The sequence below is a fragment of the Chiloscyllium plagiosum genome, chromosome 7 (assembly GCF_004010195.1).
Source record: "Chiloscyllium plagiosum isolate BGI_BamShark_2017 chromosome 7, ASM401019v2, whole genome shotgun sequence".
Classification (NCBI taxonomy): domain Eukaryota; kingdom Metazoa; phylum Chordata; class Chondrichthyes; order Orectolobiformes; family Hemiscylliidae; genus Chiloscyllium; species Chiloscyllium plagiosum.
In genome coordinates, this window is record NC_057716.1 from 36,088,782 (window position 1) to 36,100,463 (window position 11,682).

The 11,682-nt window shown below is 44.2% G+C and overlaps 1 protein-coding gene across 1 annotated transcript in view; it reads left to right on the forward strand.

The window, feature by feature from the left end:
• Window positions 1-6,146, forward strand: part of cps1 (carbamoyl-phosphate synthase 1, mitochondrial) — a 730,040-nt gene extending 723,894 nt beyond the window's left edge. Inside the window, exons 36-38 of the mRNA XM_043693435.1 lie at window positions 783-895; window positions 3,159-3,288; window positions 4,973-6,146. Of these exons, the coding sequence (XP_043549370.1) occupies window positions 783-895; window positions 3,159-3,288; window positions 4,973-5,074 (345 nt within the window). The 3' untranslated portion in view covers window positions 5,075-6,146. The remainder of the gene's footprint in view (window positions 1-782; window positions 896-3,158; window positions 3,289-4,972) is intronic.
• Window positions 6,147-11,682: the final 5,536 nt, after the last annotated feature.

Sequence of the window (11,682 nt, forward strand, 5' to 3'; positions counted from 1 at the left end):
TTAGGGGTAGGTTCTTCACTCAGCGAGTCGTAAGTTCATGGAATGCCCTGCCAGTAGCAGTGGTGGACTCTCCCTCTTTATGGGCATTTAAGCGGGCATTGGATAGGTATATGGAGGATAGTGGGTTAGTATAGGTTAGGTGGGCTTGGATCGGCGCAACATCGAGGGCCAAAGGGCCTGTACTGCGCTGTATTCTTCTATGTTCTATGTTCTAGATATGAAGGGCATGTTTCTGTGCTGTATGACTCTGAGAAAATGTTGTGCTGACAGTTTGATCTTGGGTGTGTTGAGGCCATGTGTTGGGGTGGGGGGGGTGAAGCAGATTACAGCTGTGTGCTAGAACAGCTACACATTACAAGAGAGCCTCGTCAGAGCTGTGTCCTGCCCTGTATTGTGACCCCGCCCCATACTGTGTCTTTGCGCTGTACTGTGCCCCATATTGTGTGTCCCTGCCCCGTACCATGACCCCATACCATATGCAATAATTGCACGAGAAGTCTATTATTTACTGATTTAAGCTTTCACCTCCCTCTGCCCTTCTGAAGGGAGCTTTCACCTCCCTCTGCCCTGATGCACCATCGTGTTTCTCAATGATCGAGTGATTCCCTATGTCTGTACCACTGTCACTGGGGATGCACGAGTCGTTCAGTGTTCTCTTGTGGGTTTTCAGAAAACCTTTAATCTGGAGGTCCCTGAAAACTTGTATAATCGCTGGGCGTCAGTGTGGTGAAGGATGACATGGCTTGTGTTTGATGTGAAACCTGTTGTTTGTTTCATTGAAGCTGTATGCCACAGAAGGGACGGCTGCCTGGTTGAATGCCAATGATGTACCCACTGCCCCCGTCTCATGGCCTGATGCAGAGGATCACAGTTCATCAGCTCCCTCTTTTACCAAGTGAGTGCCTGCCGTGGTTGTTAGGGATTCTCTGTACACTCACCTTTTGTCGAGGGTCACCCATTAGATTTGTACTCCATTGTGATTTTTATTTTTGACATACTTTCCTGGTTTAAGCAAGCATCCCCATATTTCCTCAAATCCTCCAGTTCTGGTAATGTCCTTTTATAAACTGTGGCATAAAACTGAATTATAACTTTACTCTAAGAATGGCTAGTGCCTGTGTTCTGAAGGAGTTGGAGCTGGAATCACAGTCTGTGGGGTTCCAGAGGCTCCCCTCTCTTACCACACCTTGTGTTTCTTAAAACCTGCTCATGTTCCCTCACAAGGGTATAGACATTGTCTTCCCACATCAATTCCCCTGGAATTCTAGTGCAAGCATATCCTTCCAGTATGAATAGAACTATCTGCAGTATTGTGGCTGCTTTAATCAATTCTAAAAATCTCACAACTCCAGGTTATAGTCCAACAGGTTTAATTGGAAGCAGACTAGCTTTCGGAGCGTCGCTCCTTCAGGTGGTTGAAGGAGCGGCGCTCTGAAAGCTAGTGCTTTCAATTAAACCTGTTGGGCTATAACCTGGTATTGTGTGCTTTTTAACTTTGTTACAACACCAGCATCTCCAAATCTTAATCAATTCTAGCATAGCCTCCTTGCCCGATATTTCAAGTCTCGATAAATAAAGGGATGTTAAAACAGAAATTGCTGCACAGTAAAGTAGTAAATAAATGGGTGGAGATGGAGCCCAGATGGGGGGGGAGAGAAAGAGACAGTAGACAGACAAGGGATGTTAAGCCAGGGAAAAGAAAAGCTGATAATAGAGACCATTAGTGGGTGAAAATGGTTTGATTGTGATGAAAGCAGTCCATGTGATAGAGGTACGGAGGTGGATAAAGAACGTAGTAGGTGGTGTTCACACTGTAAAATTATTTGACTCCATATTGAATCTTGAATGTTGCCGGGACCCTGGAGAACGATGCAATGCTGCTGTTCTAGCTTGTACTGAGTTTGCTGGAGCACTACAACAGGTCCGAGAGAGAAATATAAAGTCCACCTCCTTAACCGACTCATCTAGTTGTCCTGCTACATGTACTCCAATTCCCTGCACTACCTCTACACTTCCCTTTATTGTGTCTTGTTCACTCTTGCCAGATACGTTCTTGAGGTTAATTCCAATTTCTCCAATTCTTCCTCATGACCTGGTCATAGTATCCTGACAGTGCAGAAGGAGGCCATTCAGCCCATCAAGTCTGCACCAACCATCCAAAGAGCATCCCATCCGGACCTACCCCTCCACCCTTATCCATGTAATCCTGCATTTATTGCGGCTAAGCCACCTAGTCTGCAATTCCAGGAATGGAATTCTAGGACATGACGGAGCAATTTGGCATGGCCAGTCCCCCTAACCTGCACATCTTTAGACAATCCGAGGAAACCGGAGCAGCAAACCTATACAGGCATGCTGACAACGTGCGAACTCCACACAGACATCCAAGGCGGGAATCGAACCTGGGTCTGTGGTGCTGTGAGGCAGCAATGCTAACCATTATGCCACCGTGCCGCCAGTTCTTTGATGCTTTCCTGTACTCTGGCTTTACTCAACAACACAGCCAAAGCTTCTACCACTTGTAAGAGGATCAAGAATCAGAGGATACAAATACAAAATGATTTGCAAAAGAAGCAAGTATAATGCGAGAAAATCTTTTTCACAATACGAATGGTTCCAGGAAGGAATGCAGTGTCTCAAAGTGTAGTGGAGGCGGGTTCATTTGAGAGCGGGATGAATTTTTATTTAAATAGGAACAATGTGCGGGGTTGTGTAGGAAAAAGGTGTAGGATGGCACCAAGTTTTTTTTTAGATTAGATTAGATTACGTACAGTGTGGAAACAGGCCCTTCGGCCCAACAAGTCCACACCGACCCGCCGAAGTGCAACCCACCCATACCCCTACAATTACCCCTTACCTAACACTAGGGGCAATTTAGCATGGCCAATTCAACTGACCTGCACATCTTTGGACTGTGGGAGGAAACCGGAGCACCCGGAGGAAACCCACGCAGACACGGGGAGAATGTGCAAACTCCACACAGTCAGTCGCCTGAGGTGGGAATTGAACCCGGGTCTCTGCCGCTGTGAGGCAGCAGTGCTAACCACTGTGCCACTGTGCCGCCCACTAAGTTGAAGTGCTCAGAGAGCTAATGCAGACAGGATGAGCTGAACAGCCTCCTTTTACACCGTAACGATTCTGTGTGACTGTCTTTTCAGATTAATCCATGATGGAGCCATTGACCTGGTGATAAACCTGCCCAACAATAACACCCGCTTTATGAGGGAGAACTACCTGATCCGCAGAATGGCCATTGATCATGCTGTACCTCTTATCACCAATTTTCAGGTAATAATAATGACTGTACCTCTTAACTTTGCTCCCATCAGAAATCCTGACGAGATGCTCACTGGCCACAAAATGTCAGTGGCTTAATAACTCTTAAAGCTGGAACATTGACAGTGAGTGGAGGGAAGAGATTCAGAATCTCCTTCAGAATTCCTTGGTCATACACTGAGATCTGAAATTGGTTTTAATAAATGAGACAGCTCTAATGTGGCTCAAATTTGTCCCATCCTCTCCTTTTCCAGGCAAATAGCTCTGTCTCCACCCATCATCTCCACTGTTTGAGCAAGGAGATAAGTAACTAAATTACCATAGAATAAAATTGTGTGGTCACAATGTCCCAGGAATCTAACTCCCTTCCTCCACTATTATCTTTCCATCCACTTTTGCACAATCTTATCTTCCTAAGCTCATTTGTGCATGATACTCAGAGTCATCTGCAGATTATGAGCTTTTTCTTACCCATTTCATACCTAGCTCTCTCAATTCTGACTCCAGGACCACATTCCTCTTCCTCCCGTGTTGTTGGTTCCAATTTCCACAAGGCACACTCGCTGTTCACCTCTTCTGTCAGCATAATCCTTAATCCTGGCACCAGAGGCCACAGACCACTCTGGAATCACATCTACAGCCAGGAGATTGCTGGGCTGTTTCTTTCACTCCCACACAGCACGGAAAGAGGCCACAGAAGGAGCCTTTCTAACCTGTACTAACTCTTTGAAAGAACTCTGCTGTTCATTCCATCCCCATCTTCATTTTCTTGTTTGGAAGCCTCTGTGGAGCGATCTTCCGGTTTACTTACCGAGCAGAGAATTTCAGATTCGACGAACAATCCTCATTTCGCTTCTGGACCCAGTGGTTTAAATCTATCCCCATCAGTGAGCGATTCTGCTCATCGTGTAAACAGGATACATTGGGAGAAATGGCCTTGTTCTGAAACCCTCCAATTAAATCTGTGCTGTAACATGAACGTTTGTAGCTTTGCTGGTCTCTCTGTAAAACCAGCCTCCTCTTGCCTGGTGTGAATCTGTTGAATTGATTCTGCACCCTCTGATCATCTTCCAAAGATCTTCCCAGAACTGGAAGCAACATTCTGGATTTGTATACTCCTCCTCGTTTGTAAACCAAAGAAACCACAAAAACAAGGAGCAGATGTGGCTTTTGTTTGTTTTTTAAATTGATGATCGTTGTCATGGTCACCATTACTGATCCCAACTTTCAATTTGAAGCTAATGAATTGAATTCTAATTCCACCAGCTCCTGTGCAGGATTTAAACCCGTGTCCTGCAGAGCCTCGGGAGAGCTCATCAATACTACTTAGACCAGAGTCTCCACTTTTGAGCTGTTGTAAGCTATTGTCCATACGGGTTCTTACCCATCCCTCCTGGGTATGTTTCGCCTATCGCAGAGTAGTGGACAGGGTTGTGTATGTATGAATGTTGTCGGCTTGTTGACAGAACCCAGCACTAATTCCAAGGCTACTGCACCTAGTCCAATGGCGAATCCCAAAAGGGTATCCACTGCTCTCCCACTCTTTTTTTTTAAGAATAATAGAAGCCCTACAGTGAGGAAACAGGCCATTTGGCCCTCTTTGGGAAGTTGTCTTCAGTTAGCGGAGGGAACTTGTTGACTGGGTCTCAGCATTTTATTTGTAAATGCTATTGATTTCTTCTTCTTACCCTTTCAGGTGGCAAAACTTTTTGCTGAAGCGATTAAACACTGTGGGAAACTGGATTCCACCAGCCTGTACCACTATCGAGAGAACAGTGTGATCAGAGGTTTACCGTGAAAGGTTCCCGTCAGCCTGGTTTGTGCAGGCCCTCACTCCACGTGTACAAAGTCGGTTCTCTGACACGGACAAAAACATATTCTTATTGTAACAGCTTTGAATAAACAGAGAGAGATTTCAATGTGACCACACGATTCACCTAATTCAGCTCTTGTTTTTGGAGGTCTAAGCACTATGGAAATGACTCCCTGTTCTAATGCTTTCCTTTTTTCTCCCAATTGTACATGGCAATGGAGAGGACACTGTGGAGACGGTGGGTACCGCAAGATTCCCCCCCGCCCCTTGTAACTGAGCAAGCTGCGAGGACTTTGAGCTGGTGGTGTACATCCCTCTTCCTACGCAGTGTTCTCATGAGGGTTTGCTTATTGTGACCCTGAAATGATTTGTCAGTGCCTTGCAACCACAAGCTTCATTCCTGCCACAGCCATGATGACAAAAGCCAAGTTATCAGTTTGACAATTGCTCGCTTATCTAGCCAGCGAGAGCTGTTTCAGTCCTCGCAATTCACGTGTCAGAAGTGGGCCAACTTACATTGATGACCGGTGATGGGTTGGCCTGCCATTGGCCTTGAATTGACCCGGGACCCTTCCACATGCCCTCCCATAATCTGCAGCCCCTTCATTTTTCTCTTGAGGATCTTGCGTTGGCATGGACTTGACTGGAATTTGCAGATTTCCAACATGTTTTCTGGTTCTCCCCCTTGGCTATTTACAGCTCCTCTCCATCTGCAGTGTGGGTATGTGTGTATGAGTGTGTGCGTGCGTGTGTAAGTGGGTGGGGATACTCATGATCTTGGAGTGGCAACAGACACACTGTACCACCTTCCCATTACCCCTGACCCCAATGAGAAGACAATTCTCGACTTTGTGCATTGTGGAGGTGCACTATCTCTGGGTTCAGTGGACACCCAAGCGTACAGTCGGGCTGTCACTTTGACGTAGCCATGCGTGGCCACAAGCAGGGCTGGTGGTTTTTTTTCATAGTGCTTCATTTTCATGTCATTCCTCTGCTGTGATGCTGTATAATTCCTTATAACTGTATCAGAACAACAATAAATCATTGTTTAATTAAACACTGAGCTATGCTGTTTGTGTCGGGAGGAGGGTGTGACCATGTCTGTTCATGCATTTCATTCCTTCATAGCCTTTTCACCTCACATGCCCACAACCCAGGTATGGTCCCACTGGCATTTGGCACCATATTTTCACTCACCAATGTGTCCACTGGACAGGAGGTGTCAGCAGCCTCTTCAGCGGAGGATGGCATGATTACCCCTCCTTGCTCTGACCTCCATCAGCTCCACTTGCGCCCCTCGAAGAATCTGTGTAACGATCATGAGCTGTGCTTCAATTGATCCAGGCCCTGCACCAACCTGGTGCTACTGAAGCAAATTCAAGGCCCTTTATTCCTCAACACTAAGTCATTTTCCCATTTCACAATTGCGCTTTTCACTGCCAGTCTATTCTCTGTAACTGTTTCCCATCAAAAGAATCTGAATGACACAAAGTAGGAAGTGACTAATAACTAGGACATAAGAATATTACAAAGGTAGGTTAAGTGCGTGGACAAAGATCTGGCAATGAAGTACAATGTGGGAAAGTGTGAAATTTGTATTCTGGCAGAAAATATTCTAAAAAGCATTGTGGGTAAATTACTACAAGCTGCCTTTAATTCAGCTACTTATTTAAACAAAAGATCCCCAGACAATCAAACACTGAAGCAGTTACTTAAACATTATTGCATGTAGCAACTCAAATAATAGCCCTCAGGTAGGAAAATTAAGCCTCGCAACTCAACTTAGCTATAACTTGATTAATAATGGAATTTAATTATGATTCTGATTAACAGTGTCTGTGTTTGGATAGCCCAAGGTTCAATCCTTGAGCAGTGTTCTAAATTCTGCTGCTGAAGAATCCTAGAGTTCAATTTTTACTCAATTTTCCTGTCTTCCAAGTTTGCGGTCCTTTAGATTCTTTTCCCTAAATTGATTGATTATACTCCTGGAGTCCTCAAATCTGCAGCTCCTGTTTCCTGCCTTTTCTCCCTAACTCTCAATTCCCTTGCTGATTACAAGTCGGCAGCCTTGAATATACTCTCTGACCCAGCACCAACAACCGACAGGGAAAAAATAATTCCACACCTTCAGAGAAGTTTCTCTTCTTAACTACGTGATCCCTTATTCAAAGATTGTGCCCTCTGGTCCTAGACTATCCCACAAAGAGAGAAACAACTTTTCCACATAAACCCTGTCAAATCCTTGAGATTTGTATATATTTCAATAAAGTTACCTCTCATCCTTCTAAATTTCATTTAATACAGACCCAATCTACTCACGTCTCTTCATAAGACAATCCCTCCTGACGCAGTATCAGCCTCGTAAACGTTTTCTGGACTACCTCCAGTGGCAGTATATCTCTCCTTAGATAACGGGCCCAAAACCATTCACAGTATTCCAGCTGTGGTCTGATTAGTGCCTTATGTAGTTGTAGCAAAACCTTCCTATGATTGCATTCCATTACCTTTGAAATAAAGGTCACATTCCATTTGTCTTCTCGAGTAAATAATTGTGGCCCCAACACACATCGCTGCAGCACCCCAGTAATTACAGATTGCCATCCTGAAAATGCCTCCTTTATCCCAAATTTCTGTCTTCTATTAGTTAGCCAATTCTCTAACCATGCTCATCAACTACCTTCCACATATGGGGCTGTTATTCAGTAGCCTAATGCATGTCCTCTTATCACGTATGAAAATCTACATATAATACATCCACTGTTCTACTTCCTCAAAACATTCTGGTAATTCTGTCAGACATGATACCACTTCATGAAGCCATGCCAACTCTGCTTTATTTTATGTATTTCTAAATACTTGCATTTTTACAATGGACTCTTAACATTTTCCCAATAATAGATGTTATGCTACCTGGCCTACGTTTACCTTTCACTTGTCTCTTTTTAAATAAAGATGTTACACTGGCAGATTTCCGATCATCTGGGACATTCCCAGAATAGAAGGATCCTTGGAAGAATACTACCAATGCAGCTATTATCTTCCTTTTAATATCTTAGGATGTATCTCACTAGGTTCAGGTGATTTGTTGGTCTTTAGTACCATAAGTTTCCCTAATATCATTTATTTCTCTAATAATAGTTATTAAATTTATCTCCTCTCCTTTTGCCCCTTCATATTTACTCATTTTGGAATGCTATGGTGTCTTCTACTGCAAGCAATTTTTTAATTCCTCAATTATTATTTTTGGTACTCCATTATTATTTCCCCAGCCTCATTCTCTGAAGGGCCAATGTTGACATTGGCTTCTCTCTCCCTTTTTATATATTTAACCTGGCTCTTATAGAATCATAGAGATGCACAGCACAGAAACAGACCCTTCGGTCCAACCCATCCACGCCGACCAGATTTCCCAACCTAATCTGGTCCCATCTGCCAGCACCCAGCCCATATCTCCAAATCCTTCCTATTCATATACCCATCCAGATGCCTCTTAAATGCTGTATTTGTACCAGCCTCCACCACTTCCTCTGGTAGCTCATTCCACACATGTACCACCCTCTGTATGAAAACGTTGCCTCTTAGCTCTCTTTTGTATCTTTCCCCTCTCACCCTAAACCTGTGCCTTCTAGTTCTGGACTCCATGCTTTCCCCCGCCCCATCCCAGAGAAAAGACCTTCTCTATTTACCCTATCAATGCCCCTCGTGATTTTATAAACCTCTATAAGGTCACTCCTCAGCCTCCGACGCTCCAGAGAAAACAGCCCCAGTCTGTTCAGCCTCTCTTTATAGCTCAAATCCTCCAACCCTGGCAACATCCATGTAAATCTCTCTGAACTCTTATTGTCCATCTTGACATCACTTGCAAGTTTGCTATAAACGTTTATCTTCTCCCTCACCTATTTTAGTCATCTTTGGTTGTTTATTTTAAAATATTCCTAATCCTCTGGCTTACAATCCGCTGCATACCAAACAGTCGAAGTAACCAGAGGTAGAGCTGAGAGATCCCACAACGAATGGAATCAATCTAAGCTCTACAGTCCTGCCGATCCCCATCGTGAATAATGGTGGATGGTTAAATATCTTGCTGGAGGAGGTGGCTCAATAAGCATCCGCATCCTCAAGGATTGGGGTACCCAGCACATCATTGCAAAGAACATTCAGTGCCAAGTTGATCTTCAGCCAGAAGTGGTAAGTGGATGTTTCATTTGGACAATGGCCCCCAAAGCCTGTCCACCATCTACAAGGCACGAGTTAGGAGTGTGATGAAATATTTCCCACTTTCCTGAGGGGGACAGCTCCAACAACGCTGAAGAAGCTTGACACCATGCAGAACAAAGAATCCTGCTTGACTGGCACCACATCTACAAGAATCCTCTCTGTCCCCCACCAATACTCAGTGCACACTGCTATTACAATTAACAATGTGCAATGCAGAAACATTGAAAATAGAAGCTGGAATTGGCCATTTGGCCCCTTCTTGGCCCCTCAATATGATCATGGCTGATCATCCTCTTGTTTCTGCTTTCTCCATACTCTATGATCCTTTTATACTTACAATGATATCTAACTCCTTCTTGGAAACATTCGTTGTTTTGACCTCCACCACTTTCTGTAGCAGAGAATTCCACAGGCTCAAAACTTGTTGGGTTAAAAAAACTTATCCTTCTCTTATTCCAAAATTTTCTACACAGTGATCCCTAGTCTGGGCTTCCTGGTCCTATGTTTGACCTGTCTAGTCCAGTTAGAATTTTATAGATTTCTATTAGATTCACCTAATTCTTCTAAATTCCAGTGAATATAATAATTAATCCAATGTCTTTTCACACGAGAAGTTAGATAAATCTTTGTTGTGCTCCATCAGTAGCCAGAACATCCTTCCTCAGATAAAGAGTCCAGAACTGCACATGCCACTCAAGGTGTGGTCTCACCAAGGCCCTGTACAATGATACCTGTACAAATGCAACCTACATTTGGACCACATCGCCGCATGTGTCTCCGCCCCCCCGCCGCGTTCCGTCACCACGCCTAACCCCGCCCCCCCGCTACGTTCCGTCACCGCGCCTAACTCCGCCCCCGTTGAGTCTCAATTCAAAAAGATAATCACAGAGTGAGTTGCGATGAAAATCATGGGTCCCAGGCGCATAATGGAAGCAGCAGCTCCAGGCAAAGCAGACAGCAGAGACCGACACACTGAACACATGGCAAGTATCTCTGCTTAGTTATCATTCCCAGTGGATCCCTCACCAAATAAGAAAATGTCTCAGCATCCCATCCAGCTTTATCCTTTATGAGGTAAAGGAACGAGAGGCGGAGAAAACTTTGAGCAAGAGCCTGCTTGCTTGCTTTCTGTAACTGAACCTAGAACATAGCATTAGAGCTGGCAGCATCTGTGAAGAGAAACGTTTTGGGTCGACTGAGCCTCAGAACCCACAGATGCTACCATACCAGCAGAGTCTCTCCAACAATTTCTGTTTTTGTTTCTGATTTACAGCAGCCGCAGTTCTTTTGGCTTTTAACATATCATTAGGACTTGACAGAAATGTGGATGTAACAGCCCACAAGCTGCATCTTCTAACAGCCACACTGTAGGTATTTAGAACAATGAAAGGATCTTACACACATTACTGAAGCTAAGCTCCCAGCATCATAAGCCTTCACAAGCCATCAGCATTGAATAGTTCTTTGCGGAGATTAAACAAATGACTTATTTGTCTGACAGATGTTGTGCTTTGAAAAATATTTGCATGCTTCAGCAAAGCACTCAGATTTTATTGGCCAACCAGTCACCCAGCTTTTCTGCTCCTTCCCTCTTTGTCAGCTGGAACTCAGTCAGTCACATTTGCTTGTAAAGTCAGGCTCATTTGGGAATTAAAACACAACAGCGAATGCTGGAGATTGGAAACAAAACAGAAATTTCTGCAGAGACTCTGCTGATATGGTAGCATCTGTGAGAAGAAAGGACAGGAGTGGGAATTTGTGCTTGGAGTCCGAGGAGATAGGAGAGGTGCTAAATGAATATTTTTCATTAGTATTTACACTGGAAAGAGACAATGTTGTTGAGGAGAACACTGAGGTACAGGCTATTAGATGAGATGGGACTGAGGTTCGTAAGGAGGAGGTGTTAGCAATTCTGGAAAGTGTGAAAATAGATAAGTCCCCTGGGCCGGATGTGATTTATCCTCAGATTCTCTGGGAAGCCAGGAAGGAGATTGCAGAACATTTGGCTTTGATCTTTATGTCGTCATTGTCGACAGAAATTGTGCCAGAAGACTGGAAGATAGCAAATGTTGTCCCCTTGTTCAAGAAGGGGAGTAGAGACAACTTTGGTAATTATAGAGCAGTGAGCCTTACTTCAGTTGTGGGTAAAGTGCTGGAAAGAATTATAAGATATAGGATTTATTATTAACTAGAAAGGAACAATTTGATTAGGGATAGTCAACACAGTTTTGTGAAGGGCAGGTCGTGCCTCGCAAAGCTTATTGAGATGGTTGAGAAGATGAATGAGGGTATAGTGGTTGATGTGGTGTACATGGATTTCAGTAAAGCGTTTGATAAGGTTCCCCATGGTAAGCTGTTGCAGTAAATATGGAGGT